At 42.2% G+C, this 21,915-nt stretch overlaps 3 protein-coding genes across 8 annotated transcripts in view; 2 read left to right on the top strand and 1 right to left on the bottom strand.

Moving 5' to 3' along the window:
- The first annotated feature begins 1,669 nt into the window (after window positions 1-1,669).
- inpp1 (inositol polyphosphate-1-phosphatase) lies at window positions 1,670-7,032 on the top strand. Its single transcript, XM_023423597.2, has 6 exons — window positions 1,670-1,933; window positions 2,657-2,862; window positions 2,960-3,020; window positions 4,298-4,498; window positions 4,614-4,788; window positions 5,720-7,032. Exons 2-6 carry the CDS (start codon window positions 2,659-2,661, stop codon window positions 6,216-6,218), a joined length of 1,140 nt encoding a protein of 379 aa, XP_023279365.1. The 5' UTR covers window positions 1,670-1,933; window positions 2,657-2,658; the 3' UTR covers window positions 6,219-7,032.
- Window positions 7,033-7,636: 604 nt separating this feature from the next.
- Window positions 7,637-16,298, bottom strand: dnajc14 (DnaJ (Hsp40) homolog, subfamily C, member 14). Of its 3 annotated transcripts, none has more exons than XM_023423579.2 (7): window positions 16,154-16,298; window positions 13,334-14,775; window positions 13,080-13,186; window positions 12,590-12,709; window positions 12,211-12,371; window positions 11,908-12,010; window positions 7,637-11,550 (listed from the first exon to the last, which is right to left on the bottom strand). In XM_023423579.2, exons 2-7 carry the CDS (start codon window positions 14,552-14,554, stop codon window positions 11,256-11,258), a joined length of 2,007 nt encoding a protein of 668 aa, XP_023279347.1. In that variant the 5' UTR covers window positions 14,555-14,775; window positions 16,154-16,298; the 3' UTR covers window positions 7,637-11,255. The 3 variants fall into 3 exon arrangements, with proteins under 3 accessions (XP_023279347.1, XP_023279348.1, XP_087034722.1); XM_023423580.2 differs by lacking the exon at window positions 16,154-16,298 and adding an exon at window positions 15,480-16,143; XM_087178596.1 differs by lacking the exon at window positions 16,154-16,298 and adding an exon at window positions 15,338-15,438.
- A 75-nt stretch (window positions 16,299-16,373) lies between these two features.
- Window positions 16,374-21,915, top strand: part of nab2 (NGFI-A binding protein 2 (EGR1 binding protein 2)) — a 9,158-nt gene continuing 3,616 nt past the window's right edge. Inside the window, exons 1-7 of one of the 4 annotated variants that reach the window (XM_023423584.2) lie at window positions 16,374-17,461; window positions 17,675-17,779; window positions 18,060-18,975; window positions 19,190-19,323; window positions 20,339-20,390; window positions 20,548-20,662; window positions 20,754-20,939. In XM_023423584.2, coding sequence (XP_023279352.1) covers window positions 18,064-18,975; window positions 19,190-19,323; window positions 20,339-20,390; window positions 20,548-20,662; window positions 20,754-20,939 — 1,399 coding nt within the window. In that variant the 5' untranslated portion in view covers window positions 16,374-17,461; window positions 17,675-17,779; window positions 18,060-18,063. Of the gene's footprint in view, window positions 17,470-17,674; window positions 17,780-18,022; window positions 18,976-19,189; window positions 19,324-20,338; window positions 20,391-20,547; window positions 20,663-20,753; window positions 20,940-21,915 lie in introns of all 4 variants that reach the window. The other 3 variants (XM_087178599.1, XM_023423583.2, XM_087178598.1) reach the window with 3 other exon arrangements.

Raw genomic sequence — 21,915 nt, 5'->3', positions numbered from 1 at the left:
CCTATAAACACTGAAACTGAACTACCCTTTTTAGCTCACACACTAAAAAAACAAACAAACAACTGAATTGACATTATTTATTAAAGGCTTCTGCAGTTATCCTCTTAAATTCCTACTAGAACTCAAAAGTGTGTTTGTGGTCTACAGTTTTACAGGAAGATATACTGGGGAAGGCTTTTGCTGAGTTGTGGTTCCACTTTTTAAGAACTGTAATATATTTAGAGTATCACAATATTGGGATTGTAATGTGATTACAAAAGAAACACAGCCAAAGCGTGATGCGAGAAGGACTCTGTATATTCTCTTTTCTGACATCTAGATATGATGACTTGGGCTTAATTGCTAATTCTAGTTACTACATTTATGGTGAATATGACTTGGAAATTTTTTCCATGATAATAAGTAAACCACCCACACACGCTTCTGGTTCCCAGGAACCAGAGGGGTGGGTGACTTTACACAGAGATGAAAGCCATAGCAACTTCTCCCATATATGGAGGTTTATTATCATTTTCACAAACACATAAACTATGATAACTAACTGATATTGTAAACTAACTGACTTTTTTTTTCTCTGCTAGAGGTCTGTGTCATCTTAAAACAATCTGCTGCTGGTCGCAGACAATGAAACTGGCTGTTTGGCAGTATATTTTTTCTTGGCTTAATATATTTCCTCTTGAAAGTAGTTCTTCTTTTAGGAAGTAATGTGAGCAGATAATTTTTTGGTTTTGAAAGCAACAGACAACAAGTAAGGACACACTGTTTCAAATGAAGCAAATATCTGGGGATTTTGAATTAAAGGATAATTATATTCTTCTGCTGCTTCACTTACATTTTGCTGATAATACTCTTTTACTCATCAGGCAGTAGGAAGGCAACTCTCAGTGTTATATAAATACTGTGTTATCAGTTCATTAGGCCTATAATGGGGTCAATTTTAATGAATCTAAGTACTTTGTGTAGTTTTGTTTTTGCCAATGCACAAAATCCACTGGCTGATAATTCTCAAAATAGCAAAATACTATATACACAATGCCAAATGTATGACAATCCCACCCATGATTAAAACAAATTTCAGTTGTTTGGTAAATCCCTGAAATGTGAATGAATAAATATTAATAAAATGAATGTAAATTAAAAACGTGCAGGAGATGTGCTGAGATGTGTAAATGTACAAATTGATAGAACCTGGATTTATCTTTAATTCAAATTGAATCCCAGTTCATCTTAATTTGTATTGCTTTTTTTAATATTTACAGTTTATTCAAATCAATTTAGCCTATTTCTCATTTTCTATTTATTTGCTTGTTGTTTGTATTTATCATTTATTCACTATTCAGTAAAGCACAAAAATTACATAAATACAATTATTTTCTTTTTAAATATGAGATCCTCAGCTCAATTTCCAATTTTTAATATTAACTGTGCTGGTCAATGATTTTAATCCTGTCCAGATCGTAATAATTTCAGAATCCTGTTACCTGCTGTTTTCTGTGAACTCACTGTTCGTCCTGTAATTATATTGCTTCTTTTTAAATTGAAATAAAGTATAGTCCGTGTGAGAAAAAAAAGTAGAATTTCGAATTTGCACTTAAACCTTGAACGCACCGCGGCTCCATTTCCTGTTTGTCCCTACCTTGTCAAACATACCGTGCTCGCTCTGTTTGCGCTCATGTCTGAACCTTGTGCCTGTCGGCTTAGATGTGAGAGGACTGTCCGCCCTTCCTTTCGATAGGAAACTCGTACTGACGTAAAGGAACCAGAGCAGGCAGATCCCCGTGTTAATTAAGAGCGTTAATGTCACTGTTTTAGTGAATCTATGCGGCCTGTCTCATTCTGCTCGCACTAAATTAACCAGGTTTGGTGACTACAGGGCGGACAGGAAAAAACAGCCACCGACAGGGACATACGAGAGGAAAATAAGCAGTGTTTGGTAAGGTTTCAGTCATTTCACCGTAGTGTTTTTTTTTTTTCTCTGACGTTTAAATTCCTTTGCTACGTTATCTATCCTGACGAATGCTAAGCTAAACAATTGCAACACCGACCACTGTAAAGTTGGGAGCAGTGGTATAGCTGGCTGGATTAAAGTTCACTACAGTTTCAGGTGAAAATAACTAAATTCACATTATTTAGGTTTCATGGAGGCCTGTCTTTCCACCCCCAGAGGAGAGATGGAAGAGAATAAACACTGTAATATTCCTCTGACATAACACAGCACTCCTCAGTGTGTGGGTGGCACTCAGCAGTCACTTTCTACACACCTTATTGTGCTTTGTTGTTTGTCTAACTCATATGATCCACAGCTTTGTTCTGAAGCTTTGCATATGTTTTACTGAAGAGGACTGTGAGCTGCAGAATCCATCAGTCATTTGACTTCATCAGAGATGGTGTGTGGTTCACTTGCAAAGACCTGAATCCCACATCCTCCCTCATGCTCATGTCTTTTTTCAGAAATGCCCTGTTTTCATTTTGAGGCTATAAATAACTCAGTATGTGTAAGTGTGACCTGCCTCATCTCTTTTTTTGTCTCCCTCTCTCTCTCTCTCTCTCTCTCTCTCTCTCTCTCTCTTTCTCTCTCTCTATCGCTCTCTCTCACACACAAACACAGTTTCCATCTCCATGTTGACTAAACCCTCTCTTCCCCTCCTCTGTTCAGGCATGGCTGATCTGCTGAGGCTGCTGCTGCGGGTGGCTGAGAAAGCGGCTAACGTGGCTCGGGTCTGCAGGCAGGAGGCTCCTCTCTTTCAGCTCCTCGTACAAGAGAAGACCGGAGATGACAAGAACAAGAAGTTCGTCCAGGACTTCAAGACTCTCGCTGATGTGGTGATCCAGGAGATGATCCGACATGACGTTGGTGCTCAGGTAGGAGCAGTCGTTGCATATGTATGGACTGTAGAAATGTACTGAAAGTGGACTGTGTGCTGCATTTGAATGATGTCCTGTCTTGTCTTTTGTGCAGTTCCCTGAAATGGCTGGCTTCATTCATGGAGAGGAGTCCAACAAGTTTGAAAATGGGCTTGGTAAATATTTAATATTACACTGACCACACTACATGCTCTTGTACTCTGCTTACTTTGGGTGTTAATAACTTTACAGTTAAAGCATACTTTGGGTTAAAAGTAACATTAGTCATTTGCACAACCAGCCCCCAGTCTGTAGCCAAATATTCAACTCGTGCACTGGATCTTGTTTGGCTGAAACCACCGTGTGTTTGGGGTCATTTGGGGTCTTGCATGGGAATTTTACCAGTCCAGCACTGAATCCCTGTGTTCCTGCTACAGTTTTCTGCAAAAGCTGATGTTCAGATTTGCAGCTTACGCAGTTTATCAACTTTTATTTCTCTTTGAACGCTACTAGGAATGAAGTCTGTCCTGGAGAGGGCCCCCCAGACTCACAGGGGCCCTCAGGGTCACTACTGTGCATGTCAGCTGTTGTTTAGTATTTGTTTGATTGCAACAGAACTTGCACGACTACACGGCAATATCAACAAAGGCAGCTCTTGCTAACAGCTAATCTTGTAGAATGGCCTTCTGGTTTACTTGATGCTGAAATTAGTTGATCTTACTCTAACAACTTAATTATCAATTAATCAGCTCAGTATTTCCTTGTTTAATCAATGAATTGTTTTGGCTATAAAACATCAGAAAACACATTTTCCTGAAGCCGAACCTTCAATCTTCCAAGTGTTTTGTTGTGTTCGACCTACAGTCCAAAAACCAGAGATATTCAGTTTACTGTCACATGAGAAGAAGAGCACCACTTCCTTACATTTGAGAAGCTGGAACCAGATAATATTGGTAATTTTTGCATGTAATTGACTACAGTTAATCAACTATCAAAATGTTTACTGATTAATTTTCTGTCAATAGATAATAATAATAATTTTAGTTCTTGTTAATATGGCAGTCGAAGGTACATTATTCTAAATAATGCTGTGTCTGATCGAATTTTAATTAGATGAATTGAAAATATGGGGCCAGGAATTGTTCCACTGCAGGAGTACTGGTTGGCTTCAGGCTCTCTTTGTGTGAGCGGGGAGGTTAATAATAATAAGTCACTTCACCTTCATAGTGGAAAACTAAATGCTAGAAGGGCTAAAAATACACTTGACCTGATGTTCAGCGCCTGGGCTTCACCATGATTGAGTCATCAAGTAAAATAATCAGACATAAAGTCAACACATCAGTGTGTCGCTGTCCAAATATTTTAGCTTACTGCACCTTTCACTGTGTAAATATTTAAAGTAATTTGTAGTAGAGTAATCAATTGAAGCCTCACTGACTGTGTGGGTCAACAGGAGAGAGTGTGACCGTCACAGTGTGCGGTACAGAAGAGGAGACCGCAGCGCTGCTGGCCGCGGTGCTGGATGGAGACCACACGGCGGCGTCTCTGCTGGCTCGAGCCATCCACCAAAACCCGGCGAACATCGACAGCAGCACTGATGGTCTGACGGTGCCCCTCAGCCCCTCTGAGCTCGGCATCTGGATCGACCCCATAGGTGAAAGGCTCTGCATTTTCCTCTTTGGCGCAGTGAATTCATCTGAGGGCAGAGCTGAGCTTCTTATCTCAGACCTCAGTGACGACTCACTGTCCACTGTTGTTTTTTAATTAAGATGCCACCAGCCAGTACATAGAGGGCAGAGAGGAGGTGCTGGAGAAGGGTCACCTGTCTCCTTCTGGTCTGCACTGCGCTTTGGTTCTGATCGGGGTTTACCTCCGGAGCACAGGCGAGCCTGTCATGGGCGTCATCAACCAACCATTCAACTACAAAGATGCCTCAGGTGGAGGGTAAGTAAAAACAACTGTTGCAATTGTAGCATGTATGAACGTTTGAGCACCCTTCTACTTGTAAAGTCTGAGAACTAGTCGGGATGGGTCCAGAGCTGTCATTAGGAATTGTCAGCTGATGAGCAGAGTTGATCAATACTCTCACTACTTAAGACCTTGTGGGAACAATCAACAACCACAGGCTCCTCTAAGCAACTGACTGAGAATCTGAAAAATGAAGCTAACCGATGCCTACAAAGCAGAGGCGGCTATAAGAATATATCAAACCGCTTCCAGGTTGAAATTTCCACTGCCCAAAATGTCATTAAGAAGTGACAGCTAAAAGGGAACTGTGGAAGTCGGGACAAAATCTGGAAGACTAAGAAAACTATCAGATAAAATTGCACGACTCCAGGGCAGAAAGAAAACAAAGCCCCCATATGCCTGCACAGGAGCTGCAGGTCCAGCTGACAACAGGAATGGTGCAGCATTCCTCTGATGCACAAACAGGCTCTAACTGGAAGAATCATCAGAAGAAAACTTTACATGCAGCCTCCTCGCACAAGTCAACATGTTACAATCTCAGTTTTTTGTTTTAAGATTCAAGTGTGGAAACATTCAGTGATGAGTCTGATACCCAACATGTCAAAGCAATCGTCAAACTGTCGGGAGTGTTTAGATGATGAGGTGACTCACTGCCTGACGAAACTCCTGAACCTTTTGAGCAACAACAATCATATCCAGCTGTCTCGGCTTAAATTCACTGGAGAGTTAACGGTGATTGTTGCAGTCCTCCAGTCAGCTCATGTTGATGTTCGACAGAGGGAATGATCTGTCAGTCATCTTTGGTATGAGTCTGTATTGTGGAGGTGTCTTTGTCTTCCTCTGTGTCTCCCTTGAAGTAAAATATCACCTAATATCTCACCTACCCACTGCTTGCTTATATCCACAGCTGGAGAGGGAAGCACTTCTGGGGTGTGTCCTGTGGCGACATCAACGTCTGCTCGCTGTCCCGGCCCAAAGGTAACTCTGAAAGCGGGCGAGGTCTCTCTGTGGTGCTAAGCTCCAGTGAGAAGCAGGTAGTAAAGGAATCCCTGACCTCACTGTGCAGCCCCGAGCAGCTGGTCTACGCCTCTGGAGCCGGCTACAAGATCCTGTGCGTCATTCAGGGCCTTGCTGACGTCTACGTCCTCTCAGAGGGCAGCACCTTTAAGTGGGACTCGTGCGCCCCTCATGCCCTGCTCCGAGCGCTCGGAGGAGGAGTGGTGGACCTGACTAAGAGTCTGCAGTCCAGCTCTGGATCACAGGATCACCAGACAGAACTGACCTATCACCAGCCTTACGCTGAGTGTAAAGGAGCCGACCGCTGGGCTAACCATGGCGGCCTGGTGGCTTATCGAGACTGTTCTCAGCTCCGCAGCATCGTCGCGGCCCTGAAAGGCAAGCTGTAGTTGAAAACACAGTGGGTGTAGTCAGCTTACACTGATGCAGTTATTGTTATGTATATGATCATATTCATTTTTTTTCTATATCAGAGGATAGAAAGTTGGCATTGAAGGATGAAATATTTTAATTGTAATGAATACTGTATTATTTTTAACCATATATATATGCAAGTGTATATTTTACAAGGTAAACTTCAGGTCTGGGCCAAAAAATATTTGCAAATATTGTTTAGTTTTTAGTCTTGAGGTTCAGGGGGAAAACGTTTAGCAAAACCTGAGTGAATCTAATTCATTTGAGAACAATAAGCAAACAAGAGCGCACTGATGCTGGCAAGGCTATCAAGCTTCAGGTTAGAAAGATTTGTTCAGAAAGCAAAATGAAGTGTAATGTATGGGAACTTAACAGGTGATGCTCATGAATCAAACCTCCGTGAAATCCAAAATATGAAAAAGCCAATTTTATTCTTGGGTTCATTGTCAATATATTGTACCAACTGAGACATGCAGGAAGATGCTCCCAGTTCAGTCGTCAGTTCATAGAAATTCACTGAATTTAAACATTGGGAAGTCTGAGGCCAAATGTTTTCTGGCATCGAAAAGAGAAAATGACAGAAAAAGTTTGGGAACCGCTGATTTACATCTCACCAGACTGGTGTAACTTCCCTCACAGGACAGCACAATGGACGGCAGAAAGTTTAGACAATCAGATAATGCTCTGGTTACTTCCTCCTAGCAGCTACAACAAACTTAACATTATTTGTGAATTCTGTTAAGCTCAGGCCTGATAGGCATTTATTAAACATTTGCTAAAGCTTTGTAACTGTTTGTCTCCATGTGGCATAAAGAGATTGTCAGAGTTAGGATGAACTACAGTGCTCACTGCTGGACAGCTGAGGAACGCTTCACTGCCAGAGGAAAGGTAACATGACATCATAAGGCTGCTTCTGACTGATCTGAGGGATTTTTGTTGGATTCAAAGGTCTAAATTGCAGTTATGAAAAGTGATATTGCAATTTTTCCACCCCATCTAACCTGTTGAAGGCTATATTAAGTCAAGAGAGGGAGCTAGACTCTGCACCTCTCAGAAACAACTCCTTGTAAGGAGCAGAGGGATACACATGCCCTGCCCTCTTTCCACGGCCATGGCACCATTATTTAACAAGGTCAGAGAGTGGAAAAGCCATATGAGGTAAAACAGTGACACAGAGCCCTTTTCAGCGTGGGTTTACAGTAAAATGAAATATTAGGCCAATTCGAAGGACGGGACCTCGGCAAGCTAACAGGCTGCTCTGAGCGGGATTCTTAGTGTTGACACATGTAACCCTACTGTGTATGTTTTAAAAAGATTTGTAACATTGATATGCATCGTTAGGAACTAATAAATCATTTGTTAAGTATATACTGAGCACAGAACAGAACAAACATTGTGCATATAGGAAATCATCTTTATTTTGAAAACCAGAGAAAGCGGGGGAACGAAACCCAACAGCGATATTTTAAAACTGTTTGCCAGCCAGGGAACTCGCCACATAATTCCCTACAAAAAACCCTGATGATTGTCAGATATTTTTTGCAATACTTCTGCATATTCTGTTAAAAACTTGAGAAAAAAAACTCTTAAGTGTTGGCTCTTTCTTTGACTTCGAACTGCTACCTTTAACATACAGCACTGTACATTCTTAAGTCAAGGTGGACATGTGGAAAACAACGTGTTCTGCTTAACGTCGGTGCAGTTTCCTACACAGGGAAAAGTAGATTTTCGACAGTATATCATGATTCAAAAACCAGTTCTCAGAAAAAGTGAATAAGAACACAGATGGTCAACGCCTCAATGAGTATGTAAGAAGAATATTGTTGGAAAAGAAAATCTGGAGCAAATGTAGCAAATTTGTGAACGAAATACTACCAAAGTAATTTCTGTCTGATTATCACATACTAACAATCTGAATGTAACCCTGACATCTTTGAAAATTACATTTTATAGCCCTCATAGTTTTGGCTTGGCTCTAATCTTCCTTAAGGCTATCAAGTTGTTTTTATCAAAATAGACTTAATGCAGGACTAGTTTTACTCTCTCGTTTTGTGAGATTACTTTGATTTCATTTGAAAGGAAGGGCCACTTTAATTTACAGTAACTCAATCCATGTCTGGGAAACTGGCCAAATATACGAGAGGAAAACAATGTGTCACATGAAGAGAAATGTGGTAAACTTAATGTCCTGCTTCAGTGAACTCGACATTTGCAACAAAGGTTCATCTTTTAAGGCGACTACAGATTCCAGAGCGGTAAGTGAAGTGCAATGGGCCGTCAACTCAAACCTTGTTTTTTAAAAAAAAAAGAAAAAGAAAAGCCAGTCATTTAACATTCATTTTCAACCAAAAAAAAAAAAAAAAAGCTTAGCGAGCTACACCTCCTACTCAGCTGCAGCTGGAGGAGTCTGGTTAAGCTAAATCACTGATGACTGTTCAAAACCCTCTGATGTTATTACAGGGGTGGGTGTGCAAATTAACACAAAAGAAAAAAATATGAACATGGTATTTCTCTTCCACTGTCAATATAAAAAATAGCCTTTATCAAATGCCTTGTATCACTACAGTCGCACAATCTTCACATATCAGGTGTAAACAATAACAGTTCAGGTTTCTTCAATTAACCTATGATGAAGATTAAAGTATAATTTTCATGTAAAAACCATTTTAAGAAACCAAACCCAAAATACAACCACTTATTGGCTTCGTGACCCGTTCTTGTTGTTACATACAGTAACACAGGGGAGATTAAGAGTAAATCAGTTTAGATTTAAATTAGATTTTCTGTGAATCTGTGACCTTGACATTTTGAAAGCTGAAGCACATCCAGTTTTCACCTGTGTTCAAGACTCTACACTCGCTGACACATCACCACAACACTTACGAGTCAGAATGTGAACATTGTTCATTATAAGCCGCAGAATTATTTATTTTCAGTGTTTATTTTTCTGGGTGACGTTCATGACAGATCACTCAGGTACAAGTTTTGGTTTAATGTGTCACCAAAACATCCTGGTAGGCATAAAATGGCACTTAAAGAAAATGGTGGAAGATTTAGAAAAATGTTATTAAAGTTATTTCAGAAATAACTTGAACAACTATATAAATCTCTGCAGATGCAACATGTTTTCAAACTGCTGCCTTTTACTGTGAATCCAGTAATGATCAGAGTGAGAAAAAGGATGAATCAAGTAGTGACAATTTTGATCGGAAAAAAACAAATCATGTTGCAAGTTTACAAAAAGGTCAGGTTTGCATTTGTAAAGTAGCACAATGTCTAATTTTAAATTAAATCAATACATTTAAGACTCAGGTAGCTGTTAACTGATCTATTTTCTGATGTATTATTAGCCGTCAGTCAGCCGTTACAAGTGTTTTCAATAGGCCACCATCTAACATCATAAGTCAGTATTGTGGTTACACAGTGGATCAACAGGGGGCAGTATAAATCTATTCTATGTTTGAAATAGTGCTGACAAGATATCAACATTTCAAAATGTCAAGGTGTCACCTATGAAGTTTTGAAACACCAATGAATTCACTCCCACTGTTAGATTTGATTAATGCCAACCCAGGTCTGAGATAATAAACAACAGGCAGATTTAGCATGTTTGAATCGGTATATCTCAAAACAAATAAAGCCCTTTTATATTTTTCACTTTAACAAGTCCAGAGTTTACATCCTGACTCCATCACAGGTTATTGTCTCTGGCTTCTGAAAGGTTCACAAAATCTGACTTGGGCTGTCTGAGATGTTCAAATGACTTTACTTCTTGAATTTTGAGCCTGTTGCTCTTAAAAACAAATCAAATTTTATAGAAAGTGGCCTCCAATGCAGGATGTGATTCTTTGCTAATTGCCACACAAAGATCAGCACTTATTCTAACATAACTAATTCTGAATGAGATGGTATAGCATGTGACTGTGCCACATTACATGGCCGAATCTCCACGAAGCAACTACAGGATTTTTAATAAAATGAAACAATTGAAACTGAACCTCTAGTGAGCGCAAATTTATCATTTCAGTAAACTTCATCACAGAAGGATCCAAGTAATATTTAATTATGTGTATGGAATTTTACTGTTTGTATTATAATAATCAAAATAACCTGGGACAAATATGTGTGGATGCTAGTTGTCTCAGTGGATTTCTAATGCAGGAGGATGACTGCATGTGACCTACATTAAGCCATGCATACTAAAAGTGTTTTTGCCTTCTCTTGCCATCTGTGTGCCTACTAGCAGAGAACCACACCGTGCCCTGATTTAACTGTAAATACTGGCCACTCTCAGGTCAGCTCTCCTATAAAAATGTGGCTACTGCACACTTGTTTTGAATTGGCTGATTTGTTTTTGTAAATTTACATTAGATGTGTTAGGTTTTGGCTGGTTTGAGTTCATTCTTGAAATATGGTGGGCGGGGTGCAGACCTAGAAGTAGATCCACATGCCACTAACGTGAGTAACATTGACACAGTGATGTTGCTCAAATCTTTATCTTCTTCATGTCGATTATAGCGATCCACAATTAACAGTCCATCTGACTGCAACCCTCTTCGACAGTCAGAAGTCAATGTCTTAAACCAACCTTATATAAAACATTAACAACATAATTGCAAGAACTAAAGTGTTAAAATGCAGGTGAATAAATCATGCATTGCAGGATTTGGCAGGAAATTATGAGAGAAAATGTTTCATTACAGCATCCTGATAGGGATTTCAATGCCAAGGCTACCGTCGTCTTAAAGACCAACAAAAAATAAGGTGAAATGAGAGGTAAAGCACCATCACTGCCACCTCTTCAGCCCTAATTCAATACTTGTTTTCAGTCCACAGGCTCCTCTTCGTGATCCAGTCTCTCTCTCCTCTGGCTGATCTGAGTGCAGCCTTACCCATATGAATCTTCTCCAGTTCAGATCTTGGCATGCCAACAGGCAGGCGAGAGACAAACATGGCCATTATTTATTGTGTCCCTGTGTTGCTTTGTTGATACTCTGAGAAGTCAACAGACTTCACCTCTGGAAAGGCTTCCGGACCTTCTTCCTCCTCCTGGGGGGTTTGCCGCTTTCAGCCCACGTCTCACTGGACTCTGGCCGGTGACTCCCTGGCATGTGGAAACCTGTCTGGCCTGGGGGAGGGGAGAACGGGGGCGCTCCAGCACCAGGTGGGTGATGATGAGGCGGACCTGAGGGGAAGAAGCCCCCATTGGCAGCCATGTCATTAGAAGGTCCTCCTTTGAAGATGCGGTTGAAGAAGTCCTGCAAATCGGCGGGGTTGGTTGGACCTGTGGCGTGCTCTGAGGGCATCCTGAAAGGAAAAGTTGGAGGGTTCAGAGATCTTTTGCACTGGAGACTCAAGTGTAATGGTGTAGTTTTCTCCTTTTAGAGACGGTCTCTGCAAGTGTGGGACGATTGGACCATAAAGTATCTTGATTAAAAATACAAACAAAAGTACCAAAGCTATGCACAAAAAGCAGTTTATGAGGAAAAATGTAGACACAGATGAGCAAGAGCAGGATGACATGTTATGTTTATGCTCCCATGGAGCCACAACAACATCCTTAATATGAAGAAGAAGAATGATGACAACAGGAATACTTGTGGAGTTCTGGACAGGGGTCCCTGACAGCACATATATGTTCAATTCTAAACACAGGGGACATACCTGTGTCGTGTAGCGTTGCTGTTGTTCTTTGAACCAAAGGAGATGTGATAGGGCACACGGTGTGTGTCAGGAGAAATGCCTATTCTTTGGCAACCAGCCCACTCTGAAACATGACACCATCACAACAGGTCACAGAGAGAAAAAGTATAACCAAAAAACACGTTTTTCCATCCCTTGAGGGATAGATACCGATAATACATGAGCTCATGCAAACTACAGAGTGTATAACTGGTTAGTTACTGGAATAAAGAAGGAAGGAATAAAGAAATAATAAAGGAATAAAGAAATAAAATCTTTATGTACCTGTAATATCATAGACTTTGCCATCCATACAGGCAAAGTATGTGATGCGTAGGCCCAACATGCTGGACTCGGCCCACAGGTCCCCCTCCTCAGCACTATGGCAACGGTTGCATTCAGCACAGAACCGGGCCTCAGCAGGTTCACGATCCATCTCGAACCGTCTGCACACGCACACGCACAGACATACATGCACACACACACACACACACAGACAGACAGACAGACACACACACACCAGGAAGGTGAAAGGTCTGCAGCATGAGACACAATTCAGCTGTGTGTAATACAAAATGTTTAAGTTTAGGCTTAAACATTGTGAAACAGCATGTTTCAGACGCTGATGCTGATGTATCATGACGTTGGGTGTGTAGCGACATACTTGTGTTTGCCTTCACACTTGGTACACATCATGGTATTCATGGCTTCCTTCAGGTCATCCTGCAGTTTAGTGAGAAACTCATTCATGGACTTTGAGAGCTCAGTTGCTGCCATGCGTTTCCTGTGTGGGAACGAGACAGACTGGTTGGTGATGTGCTACAACATTGCAGGCTAAAAGAATTTCTCCTTACCATCACTATTTTGCATAAATTGAAGTAAAGAACATGACAAATAATGCAAAGTCAGTATTCAATGAGGAGCTCGTTCAATCTAAAGTGCTTAACAAAAGAAGGATGATATTCAATTCTACCAAAGAGATATTACAACTGTACATCTGCAGAAAATACTAAAGATTGTTGTGTCAGTGTAACTGACAATAGATGAAAAAAACTTATGTAATAAATGCAGTAAATGATTTTTGAAGAAACTTGATATGTTTTTTGCTTTATTTTGCTTTTGTCCTATGATAACCACTTATTCTGTGTACTCACAACTCATACTCTCGTCGTATTTCTGGGTTACTGACAATATCCCAGGCAGCCCTCAGTACTTTGAACGCCTCTCCAGCTCGTGGGTGTTTATTCTTGTCTGGATGAACCTGAAAGAGAAAGGACAGATTAAAAGGTTACATGAGGAAAGGAGAAAATTCAGCCTCAGATGCCGTTTATTAGTCATTATTGCAGACATCCAATAATATGTAAAATACACAGTACTTTTCACTCAGCCACCAGCACTTCACACATACCTGGACAGCCAGCTGTCTGTAGGCCTTCTTCAGCTCAGCCTCAGTGGCATGCACCTCCACACCGAGCACTGTAAAGGGGTCGAGCTCGTCCTCTGGTACCTCAGCCAATGCCAGCAATCTCTCCAGCTCCTGACCTGAATGGCCCCTCCCTGCTCTGCCGGGTGACTCAGGCATGGACGGAGGTACATGGCTATCCCTCCTGAATCGACTTCGAACTCTCTCCAGCAGGGACACCACCCTCTTCCAAAACTTCGACTCCTGACAAGCTGTCCAGTAGCGTTTTCCCCGCTCTCCACCAAGTCGGACCAACACACCCTTCGCCCACTGGGACCCGAGAATAACCAAAGCACAGAAAAGTCTGAAACAAGATAAGGCAGCTGTCTTTACCCACTTCACTGACCTAACAATTTTATCAACCAGGTCTGCTCCTGCGCATTTAGTCCATTTCAGAATCCGACTAGCGTCCGCCTTCATCCCCGGTATATCTGTGATCTTTACAAAGAGCTGCTGCCCAAAGTTGTAAAGTTTCACCCCTCCTGTCTCCACACCGACTCCACAATTGTGAGTTAATGTGACAATAATCTCAATCATCATGTGGACACAGGAGATGCACCAGAAACTGAGAGACCCTGACAGCATCTCCTTGAAAGCTAAGATGAGTTGGTTGCCTGTCCGCCGGCGGCCCCGATTCTGCTGATGTTGGTGGTGGTTACGTCTGCGGGTCTGCTTGTGCCGGCCACCACTGGACAGAACATTGCCTTTTTGAATGGAGGCAACAGCACTTTGACTGCTCTGCTCGGAAAAAGAACCGCTGCTCTTCAGTCTGAACCTCCGGCCACTTCCCACATTCCTCCAACCAGACTCTCCATTCATGTGCTGCTCCCTCACAGTTTCATCCTCTTCTTGACTTATAAATTGCGAGTTTTCGTGATCTGCAGCGCTGTCATGCTCGAACCCATCTGATGCCTCCTCAGTTTCCTCTTTGGCCTCTGTAGATCCACAATATTCTGTTTCACCAAGTCCAGAGTCTTGTGGAGTGGCTGGGTTTGGGGTGTCCTGAGATTTGAGACAGGCTGTTTTGTCCTCCTGCTCGGAGTCATCATCAGTCTCTCTTGTCTCACACTGACTAGATTTGGTCACTAAGGTGGAATCACCATCAGGGATCTCCTCGTCAGTGTCTGTAACGCCATCCATCTCCTTCTCGGCTGCTTCCCTCTCCATGTTCCTTACAGCTGTTTGACGGAAGCGCTGTGAAACTGGATACTCATGGAAGATGACATCCTAGATCCATAATCTGTGGCAACATTTTCCCCAGACTCACACAAAAACGTGAGACTGGGGGCTCCTGAAGTTCTGTCTCAGGTTCACCATATCAGCAGCCACTTCCAGGTGTCAAAGGCTTTTACATGCCTAACAGCTCACATCATGCATCAGGCTGTTTCCTGAAAAGCAACAGAATGAGGTATAAATCAGCAGTCATTTATATCACAGTAAACCATTTTACACTTTCTTAAAAAGTAAAATCACTAAATTTGATGGAAACGTAAGAGTAGTAGGTGATACTATTTATTTAGCAAAGAACAGACACTTTCAAGTCAGTGTGTGAATCAACATCACAATATAAAACTACTCAAACCATGACAGATTTTATCCATATCATCCATCCCCAAAGAGCAGTTCAGTTGAAATTATTGGTCAGTTCTTCAGCTGATTGACAGAAAATGAATCACCAACAATTTTCACTACTTCTGGGTTTTGGACTGCTGTTGGGGGAAAACGAGACATTTGAAGACCTCAAACTGGGATCAATTTAGCAAAAAATAATAATTTATTAATCGGCTATGCAAGTAATCCTTACAACCCAGGGAGCAATGGTTAAGATTGAGTAACTCAAACAAGGCTCCTGAAATGTTATCAAGAGGAAAACTATATATTCAACACATTTATAATAAACAAAGACTAGATTTGGGGGTGTGAAAAGGTAAACTGCTACTATAATATTACCACTATTATGATTCCAGTTCACCACGACTGTGTAACACGAAGGCTCCTCTTCACATATGAAACATGCTTTTAGGTTTTAGAGGTTCAGCTGTTCCTGAAGGAATAAATCAAGACCGAATGACTTAATTAATGATTAACTTACATGAGATGTAGCTACATGATCTTATGTATCCAGTCGTTATAGAAGTGATCAAGTTGATCAAGATGTTCAGACATTGCAGATTACATTAAATTACACTGTTTTGTTGTTTGCTAATTCAGTTAGCCAAAGAGAAACACGCTGCATCTAAAAAAAAAAAAACACGAGCTGCAGCAACAAACGTTTGACCTTTCAGAGGCGATAAAAACCGGGAAGAACAAAGCCACCAGAAAACGGTGAACCCTGTTTGACAAACCTCATGTCAATATAATCCTGATAACAAGAGCAGATGTTTTACAGGCGGCTAATGTTAGCAGGCAGCCAGGCTGTTAGCATGGAGAGGAAGCAGCCAACCAGCTGGACGACAGACAGGAGCTAAAATTAGCTTGCCTCTGACTGGCTAACCTGACAATATTTCGCCTAAATAAGGTCTCAAACGAGGATAAAACGACAGCACAGCAGTTAAGTGTAAACGCCTTTAGCTAGCAAGCAGCCAACCGAGCAGCTAACCGTTAGCTACTAACAGCATAACGAGTCTGACTAGCTAATATTAACGCCTGTAGCCTCCTGTGGGGTCTGACGAGTAAGATAAGGCATGTTTAGGACACTAGGCGAGTCCCGTAGGTAGGCACATTATTTTGCATTTTGCAGTCAAACAAACTAGATGTCATATATACCTCTCAGAAAACTGTGTAACCTTGTTTGTTAACAGACAGCCAAGTGTCCGTGTTGTTTTTTTTTTTTTTTTAGCTACTTCTTCTTCTTCTGCTCCTTTTCCTACTTCTGCCTATTTCTTCCTAGTCCTCGTCCTCCTTCCCGTTCTTCTTCTACGATTATTTCTGACAGCATTACACAAGAGAAGGACACTACTGCCATCTGTTGCTTTAGCGGTATAGCTGATAGAAACACACTTTGACATGCTGTTTTATACAGTATATAGGTTTTCCTTGATAAAGCAAGTAAACGCTCTCCTAACATTTCATGTTTTTATTTCAGTGAAACCACCAAATTAAACAACATATATAGGATACTACAACCCATTACACTTTTACATGGAGAGATTATGAGACAAAGGGCACCTGAGCAGAAAAGGCATCCAGACTTTGTGGTTGGTTTGTGTCTTGTTGTAGCCGTTTTTCCGTCTCTGTCTTTGTGGTCATGATGTATGGCTTTGTAGATGTTTTGTTTCTCTTTATTAGTTGAATTGTGTCTCTGTAGTCGTTGTATATTTCTTTATAGTCATTTTGCATGTCTTCATGCTCATTTCGTGTCTCTTCTCAGTCTGACTTTACAACAAGTAAACTTCAAACAAAGCTCTGGCCCAGGGACTTCTGAGCCCTTTTGGACACCCCTGTTCACATAACCTGGTGTAGGTCCCTTAGTTCCTGAAAGGGAATCAGCTATTATATTGCACTTCCATCTTATTTGTGTGAATTGACCCTTCACCCTGGCAAAGAACTATTATAATAACAGCCCTAAAAAGCACTGGAGTTTCAGCTGTTCTCTCAGAATAATTTACAATTACCCACCCCCCATATAAAAAGTGTGAGAAAAAAAAAACCGTTCAGTAAAATCCTCATCTGTCACATCTGTTCATTGTTCTCTGAATAAGCCAATAGGCCGTGTGTTGGCGAGATTTCTTGTTCAGGGGTCTTTCACATGGCAGAGTTCTGGGAACCCCCCAAAGCTTCTGCATAATGGGTAAATCTTGAAGACGCAGAGGGTTAATTTCAAGCCCCCACCACCACCACCCACATCTCCAATTTGAAAGCCGCCTCTCTACCGGGAGAGGAAAGCTCTTTTTCGGTCAGATGGCGTGCTGCAGTCCGCCCCCGTCATTCTCCAGCCCACACAGACAGCAAAAAGGCAGCCAGCAACCAATACGGTGCGCCGGAGGAGGATTTCTGCCAGTGATTTCAGACGAGGTACGATACGCAAAGGGGATTTACTACGCCAATCTGAGCCTGGGAAGCTTTCGGCAAAAGGTAACAGGGTAAGAAACGAATAGGATAATAACTGCGTTGTGTCTTTGAGCAGAGTGCTTTCCGCTAACATCTGGCTCGGGGACACTTGCCCCCAGTCGATGGTTTTTATCTGAACTGGAACCAATAATCCAAGTGTTTCTACTTTAGTGTAACGTGGCTTTGTCTAATCGATCAAGCGACAGTTTGTAGTTTCCATTTCTTTATGTTTATCAGTTTCGCTCCGGCAGTACCGACCTGTGACATCGGTATTTGGAGAGACACATCTGCGTAATTACGCCGGTCTCCTCTCTGCACGTCCGTCTGCCTGACCTGAAGAAGGTAAGAGAGGTTTATACTCAACCATTTAACCGTGAAAATAAAAAACATGTTTAATAGGGTGAAAACAGTTGGTCGTTATCAGAAGGACGCGATTCCGCTCCAAAGCATGCATTTACTTCCTATATTTTTATCCCGGCTTCATCAAGCGAGAAGAAATTTGAAACACGTACCTATAGGCTACTAGTCTAGATGGCAAAGTCTTTATCTAAATAAATAACTTGTGCAGGGTTTCTACACCTGCAGGTTCATGTCTTTCCTTTCTCCTGCCTGAACTTTCCAGTGCCATGTCTCTGCCACGCACACTTGGGGAGTTGCAGCTGTATCGGGTGCTGCAGAGGGCAAACCTGCTGGCCTATTATGAAACCTTCATCCAGCAGGGCGGTGACGACGTGCAGCAGCTCTGTGAGGCAGCAGAGGAGGAGTTTCTGGAGATCATGGCACTAGTTGGCATGGCCACCAAGCCACTGCATGTGCGTAGGCTGCAAAAGGCTCTCCGAGACTGGGCGGCGAACCCTGCCCTCTTCAGCCAGCCCGTCTCCAACGTCCCTCTGGGAGGCATCCCACTGTTCAAAGTTGACGGGACAGGCACAAGTGGATCAGCAGGCGGGCCCAGGAAGTCTGTGAGCAATGGGCACCCAGGGTCACCCAGTGAAAGGGAGGATCGGGCATGTCTTACTCCAATGCACAGTGGCAGTCCAAGAAGCCCCTGCTCCCAGGCCTCCCCACAGCCACCAGACACACACTACAGGGAAAAACTGTCACCCATGGACCCACACTGGCTCAGCCCGGAGCCAGATGGGAACTGCACTTTGGCTTCTGCATCTGGAATAGACGAGGAGCCGCCCAGCCCACCTATGCTCTCAACGTGTCCTCCTGGTCCCTCCACATCTCCGAGCCCCTCTGCTTCTTTTGCCCCAGCTGCCCTGTCGGCCTGGCCCGGAGGACAGCTGGACGGGGAAACGGCGAGGGCAGTGGTGGAGAGCGTGGAAAGGCTCCTCAGGACCCTGCCCAGGTCAGATCCTGCGGAGGTGAAGACTTTGCTGAGGATGAACAAGAAGATGGCAAAAACTGTGGGGCACATCTTCAAAATGGGGTCCCAGGATGTGAACAAGGAAGAGGAGATCCGAAAGTACAGTCTCATTTATGGACGCTTTGACTCCAAGAGGAGGGAAGGCAAGCAGCTCACACATCATGAGGTAATGAGCATCAAAGACAAGAGCTGAGCTGAAGTGTTTGACTGTATCACATCATGTTTCATACCTGCAACGACCCGTTAAAGAAAAGTTCACATTATAAACCAGCAGCTTTAATCAGGCAAAACATTTCAAACAAAGATGAGCACATTTTTTTGTCTAGATGTCATTCTTCACAGTGTCCATCCCTCCCTCACTCAGTGTTTTTCCTCCTCAGTTGATCATCAATGAAGCTGCAGCCCAGTTCTGTATGCGTGACAATGCCCTTTTGCTGAGACGGGTGGAGCTCTTTTCTTTGGCCCGGCAGGTGGCGAGAAAATGTGCCTACACCTCCACACTAAAGCACGCAAGGTAAGGGCGATGCCTGTAGAGAAGAGTGATCTGTTCAGTAGCAACCGATGATGATGAGCACACCTCACACGAGCTGTGTATTGACAGTCTCAAGAAAACGATCTGTTAGAGAATCAGGAATATAGCTCTCAGTGTAGATGAAAGCAAAGGATGGACCCTCATAATGTATTCAAGGCAGAGGAGCATCATGTTAGCCACATATGAATAAATGTTAATGAAATAATTTCATATCTGAAAAAGCACATATTGTATTTATCATATATCAACATGTACCGGGTGGTTTACATGAGTCATCTTCCCACCAGTGTATTCATTTTCAGAATGAACTTGGTTCAGATCACAGTGGGAATTAAACTCCAACCTCTGTAGTGTTAGTTTAATGAGCTGACTCTGGCACCACGCAGGAATACACAAACCTTGTGAGTTCGTTAATGTTCACAAAACATTTTCACATAGGCTGTATGTTTGAAGGAAAATACCAGCTCAAACAAACCAACATGCTGCACAGACTAAATTTATTGCATCAAGTAACAACAGAGCACAAAAAGATTTTTTGATCATCATATTTTTCATTTGTCACAGCATATCAGATTTAACATTTCAAATGTCTCTTTTCCTGTAGGTATAATTTCATCCTTTATTATTCCATTGGATCCTTAATTCCAGAGATTATTTTATATTGTTAATAGTGAAACAATGAAACAGAGAAATTTGAACATTTAAAAAATGTGAATAATGAGTTCAACGTCTGCTTATTGCCACTTGGCATTCAAATATTTACCATATGTGCATATGCATGTGAATAATTATGGTAAATGCAGCACATAGTTGTGGTTAAATCTGTGTTCCAACAACACAAATTACACAAATCACACTATAACACTGTCTTGATTTGACCAAAAATTCTACTTTGGTGCGCTCACGATTCAATTCAAAGATTCAAGTCACATCTCAGGGTCTTACTAAATAAATTGAGCTTCCACATTTGAATGGCTCGATTGTTTTCTTCTCGCAGGACAAATGCAGATGAGAACAGTGTGGTGTCCCAGAAGAGAGCGAGACATGAGGTGAGTCTTCAGGGCGGCAGTGCTTCCAGTTAATAATATTCAGTTATTGTTCAGTTAATCTAGCAGACACTAGATTTATGTGTGATTTTACCCTGTGGCACTTGTCCAGCCATTTGAAGTGGTCCATCGGCGCTGAATTGACAGTGATGTGTTTCAGATAATTCTGCCTGAGAGTGTGTCATCGCTTCTCGGAGTGGAGAGCTCAGAGGGTTTGACCCAGAGGGCAGACGACGACAGCTTATCTGCAGAAAGCCTCGACAGTGTATCGCATGGTAAAGACCACAGATATATGTCATAAAAAAAAATAAATTTTTTGTGTGTTTTGAAGGCAGCATTTACACCCAAATCTGTCTGTCCCGTTAGACACGGGCTCACAGTGCAACCAGTCTCCTTCCCCCCGTCCCCACTCCGACACCTCCAACCCTGCCAACTGGAGTCGCCACCTCATACAGCAAACGCTAATGGACGAAGGGCTGCGATTGGCTCGGATGGTGTCACACGATCAGGCTGGCAAGATCAGCCTAGGGTCAGAAGGAACTCACTCTACAGGTGACTTTTCAAATAATGACTTATCAATATTATGTGCTTCATAATGGACACAGAATTAAAGCCTTACTTTGCAATGTTTGATCATCGTTGTGCGAGTTAAAGGAATAGTTTTACATTTTCTGAAACACTGTACACGCTTTCTGGCAGAGTTAGATTAGAAAATTGGTGCCACTCTCATGTCTGTACATAAGATATGAAGCTATCGCAAGCAGACAGTTAGCTTAGCTTAGCATGAGGGCTGGACGCAGGAGGAAACAGCTAACCCGGCTCTGTTCAAAAGTAACAAAATCCAAGACCTCTAAATCTTACCTATTATGTTACACCTTGTTTGTTTAATCCTTACAAAAACCAAAGTGTAGAAATGACACCCTTGACCTCTCTTGCCGGCAGCAGTTTCACTTACAGTATTACGTAGTTTCACTTTGGTATTTGTAAGACTTCAACAAGAGAAAACCTGTAAACTAGTGAGCTTTAGAAATGATGGTAGGCATCTTTTCATACCTTCGAACAAAGCCAGGCTAACTGTGTCCACCTGCTTCCAGTCTTTATGCTAAGCTAAGCTAACTGACTACTGGTGGTAGCCTCATATTTAATGTATAGGCATGAGAGTGGCATCGAGCTTTGCATCCAACTCTTGGCAAGAAAGCAAAGAAGCACATCTCACAAAATGTCAAACAATTTCTTTAAGTTGGAAATGGAGGGAGCATTAAAAAATATGGAGTTGACGTTGGGGTTAAATTGAAAATGACAGACTGAGACTCCCTAACCTCTCCTAACAATGAATATTTCATATCGCTACAGCTTGAACTCTAGTGAGTCACAATCTCTCTGAGGTGATGCCTCCCACCATGCGCAGCTGAACTTCACCAGCCTGTAAATTAGAGAGGACAGAAGTTAGAAGGGGAAACAGAAGGAGGTGGAGAGAGATATATAGAGAGGAAAGGAGTGAGAGAAGGAGGGTAGAGTGGGTGGGGGT

This window comes from Seriola lalandi, unplaced genomic scaffold, assembly GCF_002814215.2.
Source record: "Seriola lalandi dorsalis isolate HSWRI2012SDOR001 ecotype SW California unplaced genomic scaffold, Sedor1 jcf7180002054692, whole genome shotgun sequence".
Classification (NCBI taxonomy): Eukaryota; Metazoa; Chordata; class Actinopteri; order Carangiformes; family Carangidae; genus Seriola; species Seriola lalandi.
The sequence above is the reverse complement of the archived record's forward strand: the minus strand, read 5'-3'. Positions and strand labels throughout refer to the sequence as shown.

What these genes read in the sequence shown, in the direction of transcription:
- inpp1 (XM_023423597.2), top strand. Translation starts at nt 2,659, where the DNA reads ATGGCTGATCTGCTGAGGCTGCTGCTGCGGGTGGCTGAGAAAGCGGCT. An exon ending in CAAGTTTGAAAATGGGCTTG is followed by an intron (nt 3,021 to 4,297) that starts GTAAATATTTAA and finishes GTGGGTCAACAG; the next exon opens with GAGAGAGTGTGACCGTCACA. An exon ending in CATCTGGATCGACCCCATAG is followed by an intron (nt 4,499 to 4,613) that starts GTGAAAGGCTCT and finishes TTTTTAATTAAG; the next exon opens with ATGCCACCAGCCAGTACATA.
- dnajc14 (XM_023423579.2), bottom strand. Translation starts at nt 14,554, where the DNA reads ATGGAGAGGGAAGCAGCCGAGAAGGAGATGGATGGCGTTACAGACACT. An exon ending in ACAGACAGCTGGCTGTCCAG is followed by an intron (nt 13,187 to 13,333) that starts GTATGTGTGAAG and finishes TTTCTCTTTCAG; the next exon opens with GTTCATCCAGACAAGAATAA. An exon ending in ATACGACGAGAGTATGAGTT is followed by an intron (nt 12,710 to 13,079) that starts GTGAGTACACAG and finishes GTTCCCACACAG; the next exon opens with GAAACGCATGGCAGCAACTG.